Source organism: Papio anubis, chromosome 9 (genome assembly GCF_008728515.1).
Source record: "Papio anubis isolate 15944 chromosome 9, Panubis1.0, whole genome shotgun sequence".
Taxonomy (NCBI): domain Eukaryota; kingdom Metazoa; phylum Chordata; class Mammalia; order Primates; family Cercopithecidae; genus Papio; species Papio anubis.
In genome coordinates, this window is record NC_044984.1 from 49,352,728 (window position 1) to 49,365,826 (window position 13,099).

Below are 13,099 nucleotides of genomic sequence, written 5' to 3' on the forward strand. Positions count from 1 at the left end.
GTACCACATGCTTCAGCAGGGAGGGGGAAAGAATCTTGCCTTCCCTCCTTTCCTCTCTCCCACTACCTAGGAAAATCAAAAACAGCAGCAGGAGAGAGGCCTGGCAGTGAGATCTGAGACAGTTTCTTCTCGTATGCTTGGTTTTTGTCTTATCTGTCCTCAGTGTCTAGGACAAGGGAACCCTTCCAGTCTCCAGCATGGGCCTCTTCATTAATAGCCACTGTGTTCTCTATCCATTGTTGCTAACGGGTTGAATAACGGACAGCGGTCCCACAGCTGGAAGAGGGAACACATCCTGAAGCTTGGGAATCCAAAAGGAAGGCAGCTGAGGCTTGGAGGGCGGGCGAGGAGGTATCCGTACACCCACCACACCCTCTATCCCATGGGCCAAGTGCCATGGTGCAGTTCCCCTTTTGTCCAGCAGATGGAGCCCACCGCACAGTCACAGCTGGACACGGCACAGGCCTTAGAGCGCCGAGTGTTCCAGCTGCAGGGCAGGCCTGTGAGGTGGTCAGATCATTCCTCAATAAGAAAAGAGAACCGGGGGCTTTTCTTCCTTCTTGGCAGCCTGGAAGTTAGTCCTCCCACCTATCTGACCCTCATCTCTCTTCCCACAGCAAGTAAAGTCAGGACTAGGGGAAGAACTCTTCCCTGCTCGAGGCTTCTGCCTAGCTCCTCTGTTCTTCCTTCCCAGAGGCAGCTTGGCAGGCGGGTGGGGGCTGCAGAGAGGGCAGGGCAAGAAGGCAGGGAGAAAGGATTCTCCAAGTTGGGAAAGAAGGAAAGTGCCAAGGACCTAACACCAAATTTATCACTTTTTAAAAACAAGAGATTTTCCCCAAAAGTGAAGGAGTAAGAAACAAATCCGGTGTCCATGCATTCCCCAACTGCAGTCTTGATCCCAAGATATCTCCTCCTCTCTCAGACCTGTTATGAGGGAAGGAGGACAGAAAGAGCAGCTGAGAGGCCAGAGGGTCATTTTGTCCCTTCCCCTTCTGGCCATCCCATTTGTCAACATCTAATGTCTCAGAAAGCTTGTTCTGATGTCTGAGAGCAGTCTTTCCCGTGTCCAGTCTATGCAGCTGTGGGCTGGGGATTGTAAAATCAAAGCTCAGGAAGTTACCTAATCAATGCATCCTCCAGGCAGGGAGACCACTGCCCACCTCAGCTGGGCAGGGGAGGATCGCCCTTCGGGTTCCAAATCCCCTTTATCAAAAAATCCATGACCTACTGCTCTCACCCATTCCAGGAGCCAGAAGTCCTACACAACGTCTAATCTCAAACCTTCTTGCTGCAGCTATCCATTTCTTTGTCTGTCAGAGGAGATGCAAGTCCTTTTACCATAAAGAATAACTTTTCAGGGACTGAAGCTGGTTCTTTGTTTTCCTTTTCCTAGACTCCAAATATTAGCCCCTTGCCTTTGTCCACAGTATTAGCCTCCTCTCCTACAGCCTGGCAGCCCAGCCCTGGGGTCTTACCGAGTTGGCTCCCTTGGAATCCAATGGTGGTATATGGGTTGAGGGTTCCTTTGTGCTGGGTTCCTTACTGCCTCTCTGCTGAGTTTTAGGGATGGATTCTGCAGGCTCTGGGGAGGGAAAATAGGGGTGGAAGGGGTGGCATTCATAAAGGTGTTAGGGAGGGAACTGCTTCTCCTCACTGCATCTGTACCCCAGTGGCCCCTGAGAGAGCCCCAGGACCAAGTTGGGTGCAATCAGGCAAGACCAACAGGGTTTTCCTTTTTCACAATTACTACTATAGGTTCACTTTTTCAAAATCTTCAATCGAATTGGAAAGAATAAACCCTTGAAACAGTTGAAAAAACAGTTGAAAAAACAAAACTCAATATGTGTCTAAACCCGACATGAACTCATAGGAGGCTATTTTTATTCTTTATTCTGCTTAGTGAGACCATTCACTGGGTTGCAGAAATATTATGTGTTTGATTGTAGGGTTCTCTGCTGGGAATACTATGTGATACACAGCTTATGTACTGTATCTTCACAAAATTGGAGGCGTTCTGAATTCTGGAATATGTCTAGGATAAGGGACATAGCGCCCTGCTACCAGCTTCCACTTATTGCATGCTCTGTATGTGTCAGGTGCTGTGCCAAGAGCCAGTCTCATTTAATAGTCACACGCAACCCACTGCAACAGGCATCCTCATTATCATTTTATACTCTGAGGTTAAGTCGTTCAAGGCCTCTCGGCTGGTAAAGTAGCAAGTGGCAGAGCCAGGATTCAGGCCTGTGACTGCTGTTCCCCTGAAGGTAGGTCCCCCCATGTAGCCACAGTGGGGCTCTGAAGTTCAAGTTGGGAGGGCTTGGTGTCACTCAGTAAGGAAAAGTAAAGATTCAAATGTATGCCGAACATGCAAATAGATCCATATCCTTGAGACGGTTTTTGCCTACTACTAGGCAGCCTGAACATACTTTTTGCTGTCCCAGAGGTGCCCAGCCTTGACTCCACTTCTGTGTCTGGGATCCCAGGTGGGCGGGACTCCTGGGTTCCTGTGCTCTCAGCGGCCCCCTCAGGCTCCTCTCCTTGCTCCTGTTGCCCCAGGTGATGCTCAACCATCATCTGGAGCTCTGGGGACACACAGAAAGGGAGGGAACACTGGATATGACTGCCTAGCATCTCCCCTGTGGGCCCCCAGATTCAACAGCCCCACTAAAGGCTCAGCACACATTGCTAGGTGTTTGACTTTCCCATCCACTGAGATCTGAACAAGGAAGGGACATTAGCTGGCAGTAAGGAGGGATGAAAACTAGACCATAAAAAGTACTCTTTTTCACAGACAAGGGAGGCGTAGGAGAAGAGCCTTTAAGAACAAGGGATACTCCTCACTTGCTGGGATACATGGTCTTCCCTGGGGGAAGGTGGAAAGGCTCAATTTAGATTCAAGAAAAATCTGAGTACCTTGTACATGTTGTGCACTGTGCCGATGAGTTCACATATATTATTTTATCTGCCATAATGAGGTAGTATTCAAGGCTCAGTAAGTTAAGCAGTTTTTCCCAGATCACCCAGCTAGTCAGTGGCAAAACTGGGATTTCAGCCTCAGTTCATCTAGCAACAGTTCTACCATAATAAAGGCAGATTTAACGACCTCCCTTCCAAAGGGCATTCGGTCTACTCTCCAGCTTCAGGCATAGAGGAGAAAAAGGGATGGGAGGGGTCTTGCGAACCTTTCATTGTGGGTGTGATCCTTGTCATCTTCTTCCGTTGCCGTGGAGACATTGTCAAAGTGGACTGTGAAGGGCACAGAGGATAGGTGCCAGCCCCCTTTGCCCTCCAGCCCCCCTTGCCCTCTAGTCCCCCATGCCTTCTAGCCCCCCTTGCCTTCCTCCTCTGCTTTGCCAGGCTTTTGGATTGGAGCTTGGGGTAGGTGTGAGCTTCAAAAAGTGGGGGAAGAAAACTCCTGCTTCCCCAACCACCTCGACAATGGTGAGCAAGGAGACTGTGAGTGTGTGTGAGTGTGTGTGTGGTGCATGTGTGTATCTTCATTCATGCATATTTGGGGGGTAGGGGTACAGGGAAGCGGAAGTCAAAAAGATCCTAGAGATGGGCAGCAGGGTTTTAAGGAATAATCCCCTAATGAGTGTGGGGGTTGTTTGGGCTGGGCTTACTGGGATGGGCCCGCTCACCTTGAGATGTGGGTTGGGGATCCGGTCTTCATCTATCTCTGAAGGGAACAGGAAAAGGAGAGGGTGATAAGGACAGGAAACCAGGGATCCCCATAGAGCTGACTTTTCAGGGGAGGGGATTCTGCAGCTGCACTCCTCCTGATCTGTCTCTCACATCTGCCCCCAGGCTCTTGGCCCTCATGGCTGCCCCACACCTCCTCCCCTCAGCTCCTCTCCTGTGCTTCCGATGCCTCCATCCCCCTGCATCTAGTCCTGTCCTTGGCTCTGTGGTCCATCTGCATCTGCATCTCTGCCTCAGACCTGGAGATCCCCAAAGGCAGGATCTGTGGTCTTTTTGCTTGTTTTCTTCCTCTGAAGTATCATGTCTCTTTCTCTTTCCAATCATTCCACCCGAGGGTCAGCCAGAACTAAGCCACCCCAGGGTCAGCCAGAACTAAGCCCTGCCTAGGAGGGAACAGTGATAGAGAACAGTAAATGTATTCTCTGCAGGGTCTGGAAGGTATAGGTGGAGGCAAGCTGGAGACCCTGGCATCCTGAACTCCAGCCTAGCTTCTTAGCCTGACCCCCTCTCTTCCACAACCCTGTCAAGCTCCCTACCATTCTGTAAGACCTTGTTTTCTCCCCATACCTTGAGGGGAATGCAGGTGACCAGAATCTCAGCTGCTCCCTGAGCTGCTTCTAACCTTCCCCTCCCTCTCTGGGGGCTGTGAAGAGCTGGTGGAGGCGGTCCCTCCCCCTCACAGCTGACACTGCCTCTGGGGGTGGGGGTAGCAGCATCTCAGTTGCTGGAGAAACCTGGAAGGCTGTTGCCGCAGCAACCAGCACTCAGTTGACCACCCCAATTCCTGGGGGGCTTAGGAGCCAGGTGGTCTCCCTCCCCTTCCTAGCACTGCACCTCTTTCCAAAAGCAAAGGATATTCTGCAATTCAGCCACCACCTTCCTGCCTTCAGGACTGAGGACATCTCCACCTTCTCAGAGCTGTTCTTCTTCCATCTAGCACCCATCTTCTCACTGGGACCTGTTGCCATAGTGGCCCCCACCCCCTTCAGTAACATATCCCTTGGCTTACCTGGGGATGACTGGTCACTGGTCAGCACGAGGGTGGCAGGGGTGGGGCGGCGCCTCCGAATCTGAGGGAAGGTGGGAAATGGCGAAGAGGTCAAGTACACGTGGAAGCATCAAAGCCCCACCCAAAACCACTCAGTAACATAATCCAGGCTAGCCTACTTAACACACCTCAAAAAATGCCATGTTAATGCAGCTGGAGGCCGTTACCCTAAGGAAACTTATGCAGAAACAGAAAACCAAATACTGCACTTTCTCACTTATAAGTGGGAGCTAAACATTGAGTACTCATGGACATAAAGACAGGGACAATAGACACTGGGGAATACAAGACAGGGAGGGAGGAGGGCAAGGGCTGAAACACTACCTATTGGGTACTATGTTCACTCTCTGGGTCAATCATACCCCAGACCTCAGCACCACGTAACAAACCTGCACATGTACCCCTCTGGATCTAAAAGAAAAGTTGAAAAAAAAAAAAATGCCACGTTATACTGGACTGACCCAGGGTGAACATCCCTGGGCTCCTCCTCCTCCCCTGGGGAGGGCTAATCCTAAGGACCCAGAAGACCACTTCCCTTCCCTGCACACCCCCATTCCCCTGTTCTGTGTCTCCACCTTCCCCTGGTCCTGGCCCCAGCTCTCCATCTAAGCTATATCTGCTCTAATGCATTGATCTCTGGCCTGCTGTCCTTCCGTCCATCCTGGATCAATGGTCAGAAATAACTTAAGAGGGCACAGCGCTTTCTCTCAGTCTTCTAACCCACTCCCCAAGCAGACGTTAACATTTTGTGTGACAGTGCCCAGAGAGAGCATCCTTTTCAAGCAACCCCCAGCCTGGGAGGACAGCACAGAGGAGGATCTGAATGTGCATCTCCTCTGGCCTGCACCCCTCACTCCCTAATGTCCTCTCTATCCTTGGATACACTGCCTTTCTGATTTGTCAAGAAATGGGTTGGGGGAATCCTCGTCATGGTAAATATAATGTCAATACAAGGAGGAGCCCTAGGCAGGACCCTGGTCAGGGCCCAAAGTTTAGCTGAAAAATCTTATCCTAGGCTCCAGGTCCCAGTCTAAGAAATTAACATATAAAGCTGACTGACTGCCTTGCCTCTGAGTCCCCTTGCCTCCACTGTTGTTCTTTTGTCATGCTGCCAATAAAGTTGATTGTTGTTGAAGTCAGTCCAAGAACTCCTGGGAGGTGTAGTTTTTCCCCTTTCTCTGGCGGCTTTAGAGGCTTGGAAGCAAGTGGAAGGATGGGGGTTAGAGGATGACCCTCTAGGTTAGCAGTGGGGAGGGAAGGCTAATGGGGCTGGGAAAAGGGCTAAAATTATCCTGGGCTGAGAGGAGTAGGGTGAGGACACCGAATGATCAAACTCTTATCTTTGCGTGTCCATTATTTAGAATCATCACCACTGGCTGTGGAGGATGACGGAGGTGAACACTGCCCCTCTCTATGCCCAGAAAAGTGGGGGGTACTGGCTATGGCAAGATGGGCTGTTTAAGCCTGCGGGGGGGGGGGGCTTTCCAAAGAAGAAACATGATGCACAGAATGGGGGTCTGTGGGGGTAGGGCATCATTTTCCCAGGAGAATTCAGTGGCATCTGTTTTTGGTGACATTTCAAGGTCCCTGCAGTACCAGTCCTTTGTGTATGTGTGTAAGCGTGCACATGGATGAGTCGCACAGACATTAACTGTCAGTCGTCTCTGGACATTCCTGATACACATGGGCTGGGGACCATCTGTTTCATGTGTATGGGGTGGGGGCCATCCTTCGACTAGAAGACTCTTCTACTTCTTTCCATCCCGGAGCGGCAGGGTGTGGTGGTGGTAGAAGAGGGGAAGAGACAGGGAGAGGGTGGAGTGGCGATCAGTGGATTGAGATAACATCAGAGTGGGGAGCCCAAGAAGGAGACTGCAAGTATGACAGAGGGCAGCAGGGCTGTCTGGTCTTGGACACATCACTTCCTTAACCTATTCCTTTCCTTTGGACAAGGTTTCTAAGCACTCAGAGTCCTTGGGAATTGTGATATCCTTACAGCAGAAAGGAGGAAAGTCAGGCTTCCTGAGGTACCTCCCAGGCACCCGAACTAGTGAGAAGTAAGTAGATGGTCTCTTTTCTTTTTCTCACACCTATCCCAAATTCTAGCTGTCAGGAGCATGTGATACCTTCGCCTCGGATTTCTTTCCAAAGCAGTCATGCCAAGGATCTGGAAGCTGTGGGCACCCCTCCACCCCCTGCCACTCTGTGCTCTATAACTCAGAGCTTCCAACTCCTTTTGCCCTCCCGTGTTGGTCTGGGTTAGCAGCACCTTGCCAAGCCTGGAGCTGTTTGCCTAATACAGCAGGAGGGGCTGAGGTCAGGCCTACGAGACACAGATTCTGAAGATTAGCAAAAGTAGGCCCAAGTCCTGGCTCTCTTTTTCCCTCTGACTCCTCAGGATTGTCTTGTGCCCCTCCCTTGTCTCCTAGATCCCTGAACCAGCTGGCCTTCCCCCTCCTCCTCCCTACCCACCCACTACACCTGCCTCCTCCAACACCAGATACAGGTGTCAGGCCCTGTCTGTGCCAGTGGGAGGCAGTTCTCCTTGGAACCGCATATCCAACCTCCACAGTCCAGACTCTTGAGCCCTTTTTCCTGGGTCTGAGGCTATCCTGGCTGATGCCCTGCCTCCAGGCATAGCAGCCTTTCCCCTGACTCCCAGTGAACACACCCCATGCTGATGGCTCTCCGTCCTCATCCTCTACAGATTTGTGAGGCTTCAAGATCCTTCGCGTACTCCCATCTTAGAGCTCTGAGGCGGTGGACGGAGACGCAGGTACCAAACCCCGTCTCCACAATGGGAAGGCAAAGTGGTAGGGAGAGTGTGTGTACCCCGGCCCCTTTCCCTTCACATCAGACCTTATTCTACCAAACAGCTGGAGCAACAAAAATGACAAAAAACACTCTCTCCACCTCATCCCAAGAGGTCACAAAGTTTTTCTGGGTGTGTGTGAGAGAGAGGTGGGGGGCGGTGGCTAGCCAGAGCCTGGCAGCTTGTTGGGAGAAACAGAGAACTGACCTTGTGGGAAATTGATATTCTTTAGGAATGGGAATGTCTAGGCAAATGGACAGAGATTACAAAGAGATGGAGCAATAGGCAAATAAGCAAATATTTGGCAAACGAGCAGTAGTAAGGACCACGGGTGGCCACCCTCTCCACACATACGCTCACTCTCACGGAGGCATACACTTGCTCACACACTCTCATACACTGCCCCCTCTGCCAGGCTGCTCTGAGCTAAAAATAGACCAGGCTAGGAGGCTGGGCCAGGGCCCTGGACTCCCACCCCTTGAGCCAAGGCTGTCACAGTGCTTCTCCCTTGCATATTGTTCAGCTTGGACCCCAGCCCCTGTAAAGACTCCACCTCTGGCCTCCCAGTGCCGCTGGCTCTGTCCCACCCGGACTCCCCACTCCAAAGGGCAGGAGTTGGGAATAAGGACCATGTGTGGAGACCTGAAGAACGGAGCCTCAGCCTACAACTCGACCAACCCTCTCCCCTCTCCCCGGAGCCCCAGCCCTCTCAGTGGTCCTCAGTCCCTTCCTGTTATCACTTTCGGAGCCCAGCAAGGTGGCCCCCAGTTAGGAGGAGACACGGAAGCTGTTTCTCCTCTTCCAACTCCCACCCTTCCAGGCTCCCTCTCCATTACCGACCCCTCCTCAGACCCCTCCCGCATTGCTGCTGATTCCCTTCAGCGCCACCACCAAGCTCAGAAACTCTGGTGGGGGTTGACTGGGTGGGGGATGCAGGGTTGTTTAAGGAGGGAGGGGTCGTGTCCTCAAGCAGGCCCCCTCCCCCAGGGCTGGGAGGAAGAGAGCAACTCTCGCGGGGCCAGGCATCGAGTGGAGGCGCTCTTCCTTCGGTCAGTCTCAAAGAAGCACAGATTCGAGATGTGGCTCCGACGGTGGGGGAGGGGACAGAAGACCCCCCGCCCCCCGCAAACTGAGCGTTCGTCCTCAAAAGGGCGCACTGCTAAGGGAGGACTAGGCAGGGATCCTGGGTCCCACCAGTCCAGGGGTCCCTCGTCCTTGGCTGGGCAGTGCCCTGCCGCCCCGCCCTGCTCCGCACCTGCTCCGCCGCCTCGGGGTCAAGGTGCGGCTCCAGCAGCGGGACCGTGAACTGGATTTTTCGGGGGCTGTTGTCTTGCTCCATGGCTGGGGCGGCGGCCGCTGGGCCCGCGCTGCGGCGGGAGGGAAGGCGGCGGGACTCGGGGCTGGGGCGGGCGCGCTCCCTCTCCGCTCCGCTCCGGCCCCGGCCCCAGCCCGGCGCGCTCAGCTCCCGGCTCCCAGCACACCGCTCCCAGCTCGCGGCTCCGGGGACTCTGCAGCCGCCGATTGGCTCCGCACCCGCCCCTCCCGGCCCCCTCCCCCTCCCCCAGCCCGGAACCTTAACCCCGTCGTGGCTGCGCCGGCGACTGCGGGGGTCACCGCCCCAAGGGCCGGCGAGTCCGGGCGTGGCCCGGGAGCCGTCGTAGTGGACAGCTCAGGCAGATACCTCAGTGTCCTCGGAGTTTTGGGCAGGGCGTTGGGGTGGGGAGCGGGTAGGAAGAACTTGTCCTAGCCGGAGCAGGTTGTAGGGGCTGGGAAAGTAGAGGGGCGCTGCAGGAGAGGAGACTGCAAACGTGAGAGGAAGATTGCATTTATGATTTTAAAGGGGGTTGTATTATAGAGAAAAGATGGAAAGGGGATTTAGGCATGCAGCAGGAGGGATTAAAGTTAGACTTCGAGAGGGACTTTCCCTTGAAAGGAAAACACTAGGCAGAGGTAAAAACTTGGAGGGAAATAAAAAGTCTGCACACCGGTCCTGTGTTCCCTCAGTGCCAGGGAGAGGAAACTGAAGACTTCAGAGGGTCTCCGGAGGGCGCGTTTCTCCTGAAGTGCCTGTGGGAGTGGGTGGAGGGCTTGGGGGAGAGAGGACCCATCTGGGACTCGGCAAAAGGCATAACGAGGGTGGGGAGCCAATCCTGCTTGTGAAATCGAGTTTACTTTCTGCTTGCTAAATTAGGGGATGGTAAAGTAGGTGAAAGGCCTGCAAGGGGAAAATGCCTGGGGATGGAGAGAGAAACTCCTTTGGTGGGTGGCTTGTTTACAGATAGGGTTGGTTTCCAATTTCAGTATTGGCAGGATACTGAAAAGGAGCTGCTGTAACTGAAGGGATGGAGGTTAGGCTATGGGAAGAACTTACTAGTTTGGTGGAAGACTGATGCCAGTCAATACAAGCCAGTGAGGGAGACAGGATATTCACAGGAGCTGGTGTGTGCCGGCTAAGGACTGGGGATCACTAGACAGGGGGAGGGGAGGTGCTGGGGCACAGGGGAGGGGTAGGGCTGGATGCATCTTTCCAGTAGGAGAAGGTGGAGAGAAGAACTGGGGATGGGGAGGAGGGCACAGGGAGTCCTGGAAGAGGGGAAGGGGTCTGTCTCTTTAGTCTTAAACCAAGCAACTGGCAAGTTCCATACAGATTTATGCCTGGTTCTTGGAGAACCGCATGATCATCTTCTCCTCTAAGGGATCAGCCTCAACTCTCAGTTGCCTCCTCTCCTGGGCAGCCCTTCCTGGACCTTGATTTCACAAGGCCCCTTCCCCTCTAACCTCCCAAAATAACTTGTCCTGCCCTCCCCCCAGCCATATCTTTTTACACATGTCGGGCTCAGTTTTCTCAGGGTAAGGCTGGGGTTATGGGGACCCAGTGGGCCAGCTGGACCTCTGTCTGCGTGTTAACTGGCCCCTGTTTTGCTGTCACTTGGACTCCAGGATTGACTCCCGACACCCAGCCTGCACTTGCATGGCCCCTTTGCTCTCTGGTGTGGCAGGGCCAGATGGAAAACAGCTGGTTGGGTTTCCCTGTCTCCCTTCATTCCCAAACTTTGCGCAGATTCCCCCACAAGAAGTGACAGTGGAGAAAGAGATCGTGAAGGCACTGAAGCAGAGAGGATAAAGGTTGGGGGCTAGGGAGATACCTGGCCCATTAGGGCTCAGTAGCTTGCTCTAGCTTCCTTTCTACTCACCCCACTTCCTAACCACACATCCACAGAGCAGGATCCCAAATATCCTCTGAATAGGTGACTTGTTTATTCCCCATCCCATTCTACCAGGGCCATGGGATGTGAAGCCAGGATTCCCACATCCCTATGTCTGGGGACTCAGGCTTCTCTCAGGAGCCTCCATCTCATTTGTAAAACAGAGGATCCCACCTCCTAGGGTTGAGTATCATCTAGGGTAGCATACCTGGTGCATAGAAGGTCTCAGTTAATTGTAGCTGCTGGTTTTATTGTTATCTCCTAGCAGGATGGCAGAGTTGAGGGGTGGTCACCTCTTGGAGGGGTTACCTCTCCACACCCACCCCAGCCATCCAGCTTGCCTAGTCCTCTTTCGGATTCCCTGCTCTCCCTCAAACTTTGGTCTGGTCATGGAAATTCCTCCCGAAGTCTCTCACCCACCCTATGTTGCCTTCTCAAGTCCCAGATTCTCAGAGTCCTTTGTCCTGAAAGCCACGGGTAAGGAGAGAGACCAAGAGAGCTTGAGCTCTGGAGAGATGGCTGATGAGGGGCTGCGTGGGAAGAGGGGTCCTGGCAGCAGCTGGTGCTGGGGTGGAGGCAGGGGAGGAGAGAGGAGGGAGAGGGAAGAGCGATGGCTCCCAGTACTGGCTTTGAGAGGAGGAGACGGGGGAAAGTGGGCGAAGCGTTTATGGGTAGCAGGGAGGTGGAGTGTGGTTGGGCGCAGCTTTTGGTGCCGGGTAAGCTGGAATGGGTCTGTCTGTGAAGGTGTGTGTTTGTTGTCATTTTGACTTTTATTTATGTCCATAGCTATGTGAGTGCCTTTTGGGTCGGTGGGTGTTTGAAGGTGTGGGTTGCTCACACACAGGCCTGGGGCACTGCAGAGGGCCTGACACCTGCTCTTGGAACCTTTCCTAGAGTGAGTAAGAGTTAGAGCCTGCCTCATCCCAACTCCTTCCCTCAGCTTGCATGTTTCTATGTTAGGCGCCTGTGTTCACAGCCCTGCTGCAGTCACAGCCTGGGCTGGTGGAGCAGCAGCTGTATGTGGTGCACTGCTGGCTCCATGAAATATTTAAAGTTACAGGGATGTGACTGGGTGATGCAGTCACTTAATGACTCTCACCCTCCCCTATTTTCGGGGCTGGACTCCGGGTTAATGGGACTGCTCTTTGTTGCTCTCAGCACTTTCTGCTTTTATCTATCCACCCTTCTCACCTCCACTAACCCTCACAACCACCCAGGAGGGAAGGCAGGTATTAGGGTGTTTATTTTACTTCTCAAGGGGAGGGTAGTATAGAGAGGTGTTGCTAAGATGGGCCACCTGGGCCAGGATATGAACGGTCAGGCTTCAATTCCTCCATCTGCTACCAACTCTCAGGGTGACTCTGGGGTTGCTCCTCCAACCCCCAACCGGACTCAGTTTCCTGATCTTCAAAATGAAGGGGACCAGGTGACTATGCAGGTTTCTTCTGCTCTAATATTCTGTTATTCTGAGTTGAGGGCGCTCCTGTCACACAGCTGGGAAGTCTCAGAAACAGGGTTAGAACCCAGGAGCCCCAGGACCTTACCTGCATCTTTGCCTTTCTCCCTGCCTGGCCAGTGTGGCAGAGGCACACTCTGGCTTGTTGAAAACGCGAGGCACAACACTTTTTATACACACAGTTCCAAGAAGGTAAGGCCAGAGACTGCTGTTATACACCCACAGGAGCAGCGACCCCATCCAAGTGGCCCCCCAGGAAGCCAGATGCTCATGCCAATGTGCTGCAGTTACTCAAATGTTTCTGGAAACTCTTGGAATAATCTCAGAGCTTGAGGCATATGCTCTGACAATCCCCATGGGGGGTGAATCATTGCCCTTTAGGGTGGCCTTGCTCCTTTGGAAATGACCAAGAGCCTTTAAGGGCCAACCCTTGTGAAGACAGAGCGGGGCCAGGTGGGGAGTAAGCCTTGATCTGGAAGAGAGATGTGGGTCCCTGACAGTGATACTGTGTGTCCTGCAGGGGTTGGAGCCCATCTAGAAGGCTTCCCTGCAAGAAGTTTCCAGAGCTTCTTGTGAGCCCCAGAAGCAGCATTGGAGTAGATGTGTGGCCTCCTAGGGGATGACTTGGAAGCCCAGCTTCCTCTGACTGTGTAAGGCCTGGTTTGCCTATGAAAAAAAGCCCAGCGTTGCAGTTCTGTCAGGCTTGAGTGCACACTCCCCCTGCAGCTGGCAGTTTTGGGAATGGGGCCAGAGCTGGTGATTCAAACAGAGGGGATGCTCATTTTCAAAGTGCTTTGCCTCTTCATGAACCCCCAAATCCACTGGTAGGGTGAAAGAGACATCAAGAACAGCCAGTTGAACCCTTCAGGCTAGAG

General features: G+C 53.2%; 1 protein-coding gene across 2 annotated transcripts; it reads right to left on the bottom strand.

Annotated features, from left to right (window-relative positions):
* Positions 1–785: 785 nt before the first annotated feature.
* Positions 786–9,089, bottom strand: PPP1R1A (protein phosphatase 1 regulatory inhibitor subunit 1A). 2 transcript variants are annotated; one of them, XM_017945928.1, is made up of 8 exons: positions 8,818–9,089; positions 4,712–4,772; positions 3,642–3,679; positions 3,183–3,246; positions 2,427–2,582; positions 1,476–1,582; positions 1,238–1,310; positions 786–924 (listed from the first exon to the last, which is right to left on the bottom strand). In XM_017945928.1, the coding sequence occupies exons 1-8, from the start codon at positions 8,899–8,901 to the stop codon at positions 809–811; spliced, it is 699 nt and encodes a 232-aa protein (XP_017801417.1). In that variant the 5' UTR covers positions 8,902–9,089; the 3' UTR covers positions 786–808. The 2 variants fall into 2 exon arrangements, with proteins under 2 accessions (XP_017801417.1, XP_003906558.1); XM_003906509.3 differs by lacking the exon at positions 1,238–1,310 and having other exon boundaries at positions 788–924.
* Positions 9,090–13,099: the final 4,010 nt, after the last annotated feature.

Coding starts and splice junctions, on each gene's coding strand:
- PPP1R1A (XM_017945928.1), bottom strand. CDS start 8,901: ATGGAGCAAGACAACAGCCCCCGAAAAATCCAGTTCACGGTCCCGCTG. Junction 3,680..4,711: donor CAGTGACCAGTCATCCCCAG/GTAAGCCAAGGG, acceptor TGTTCCCTTCAG/AGATAGATGAAGACCGGATC. Junction 1,583..2,426: donor CACCTCTGGGACAGCAAAAA/GTATGTTCAGGC, acceptor TTCCCTCCCCAG/AGCCTGCAGAATCCATCCCT.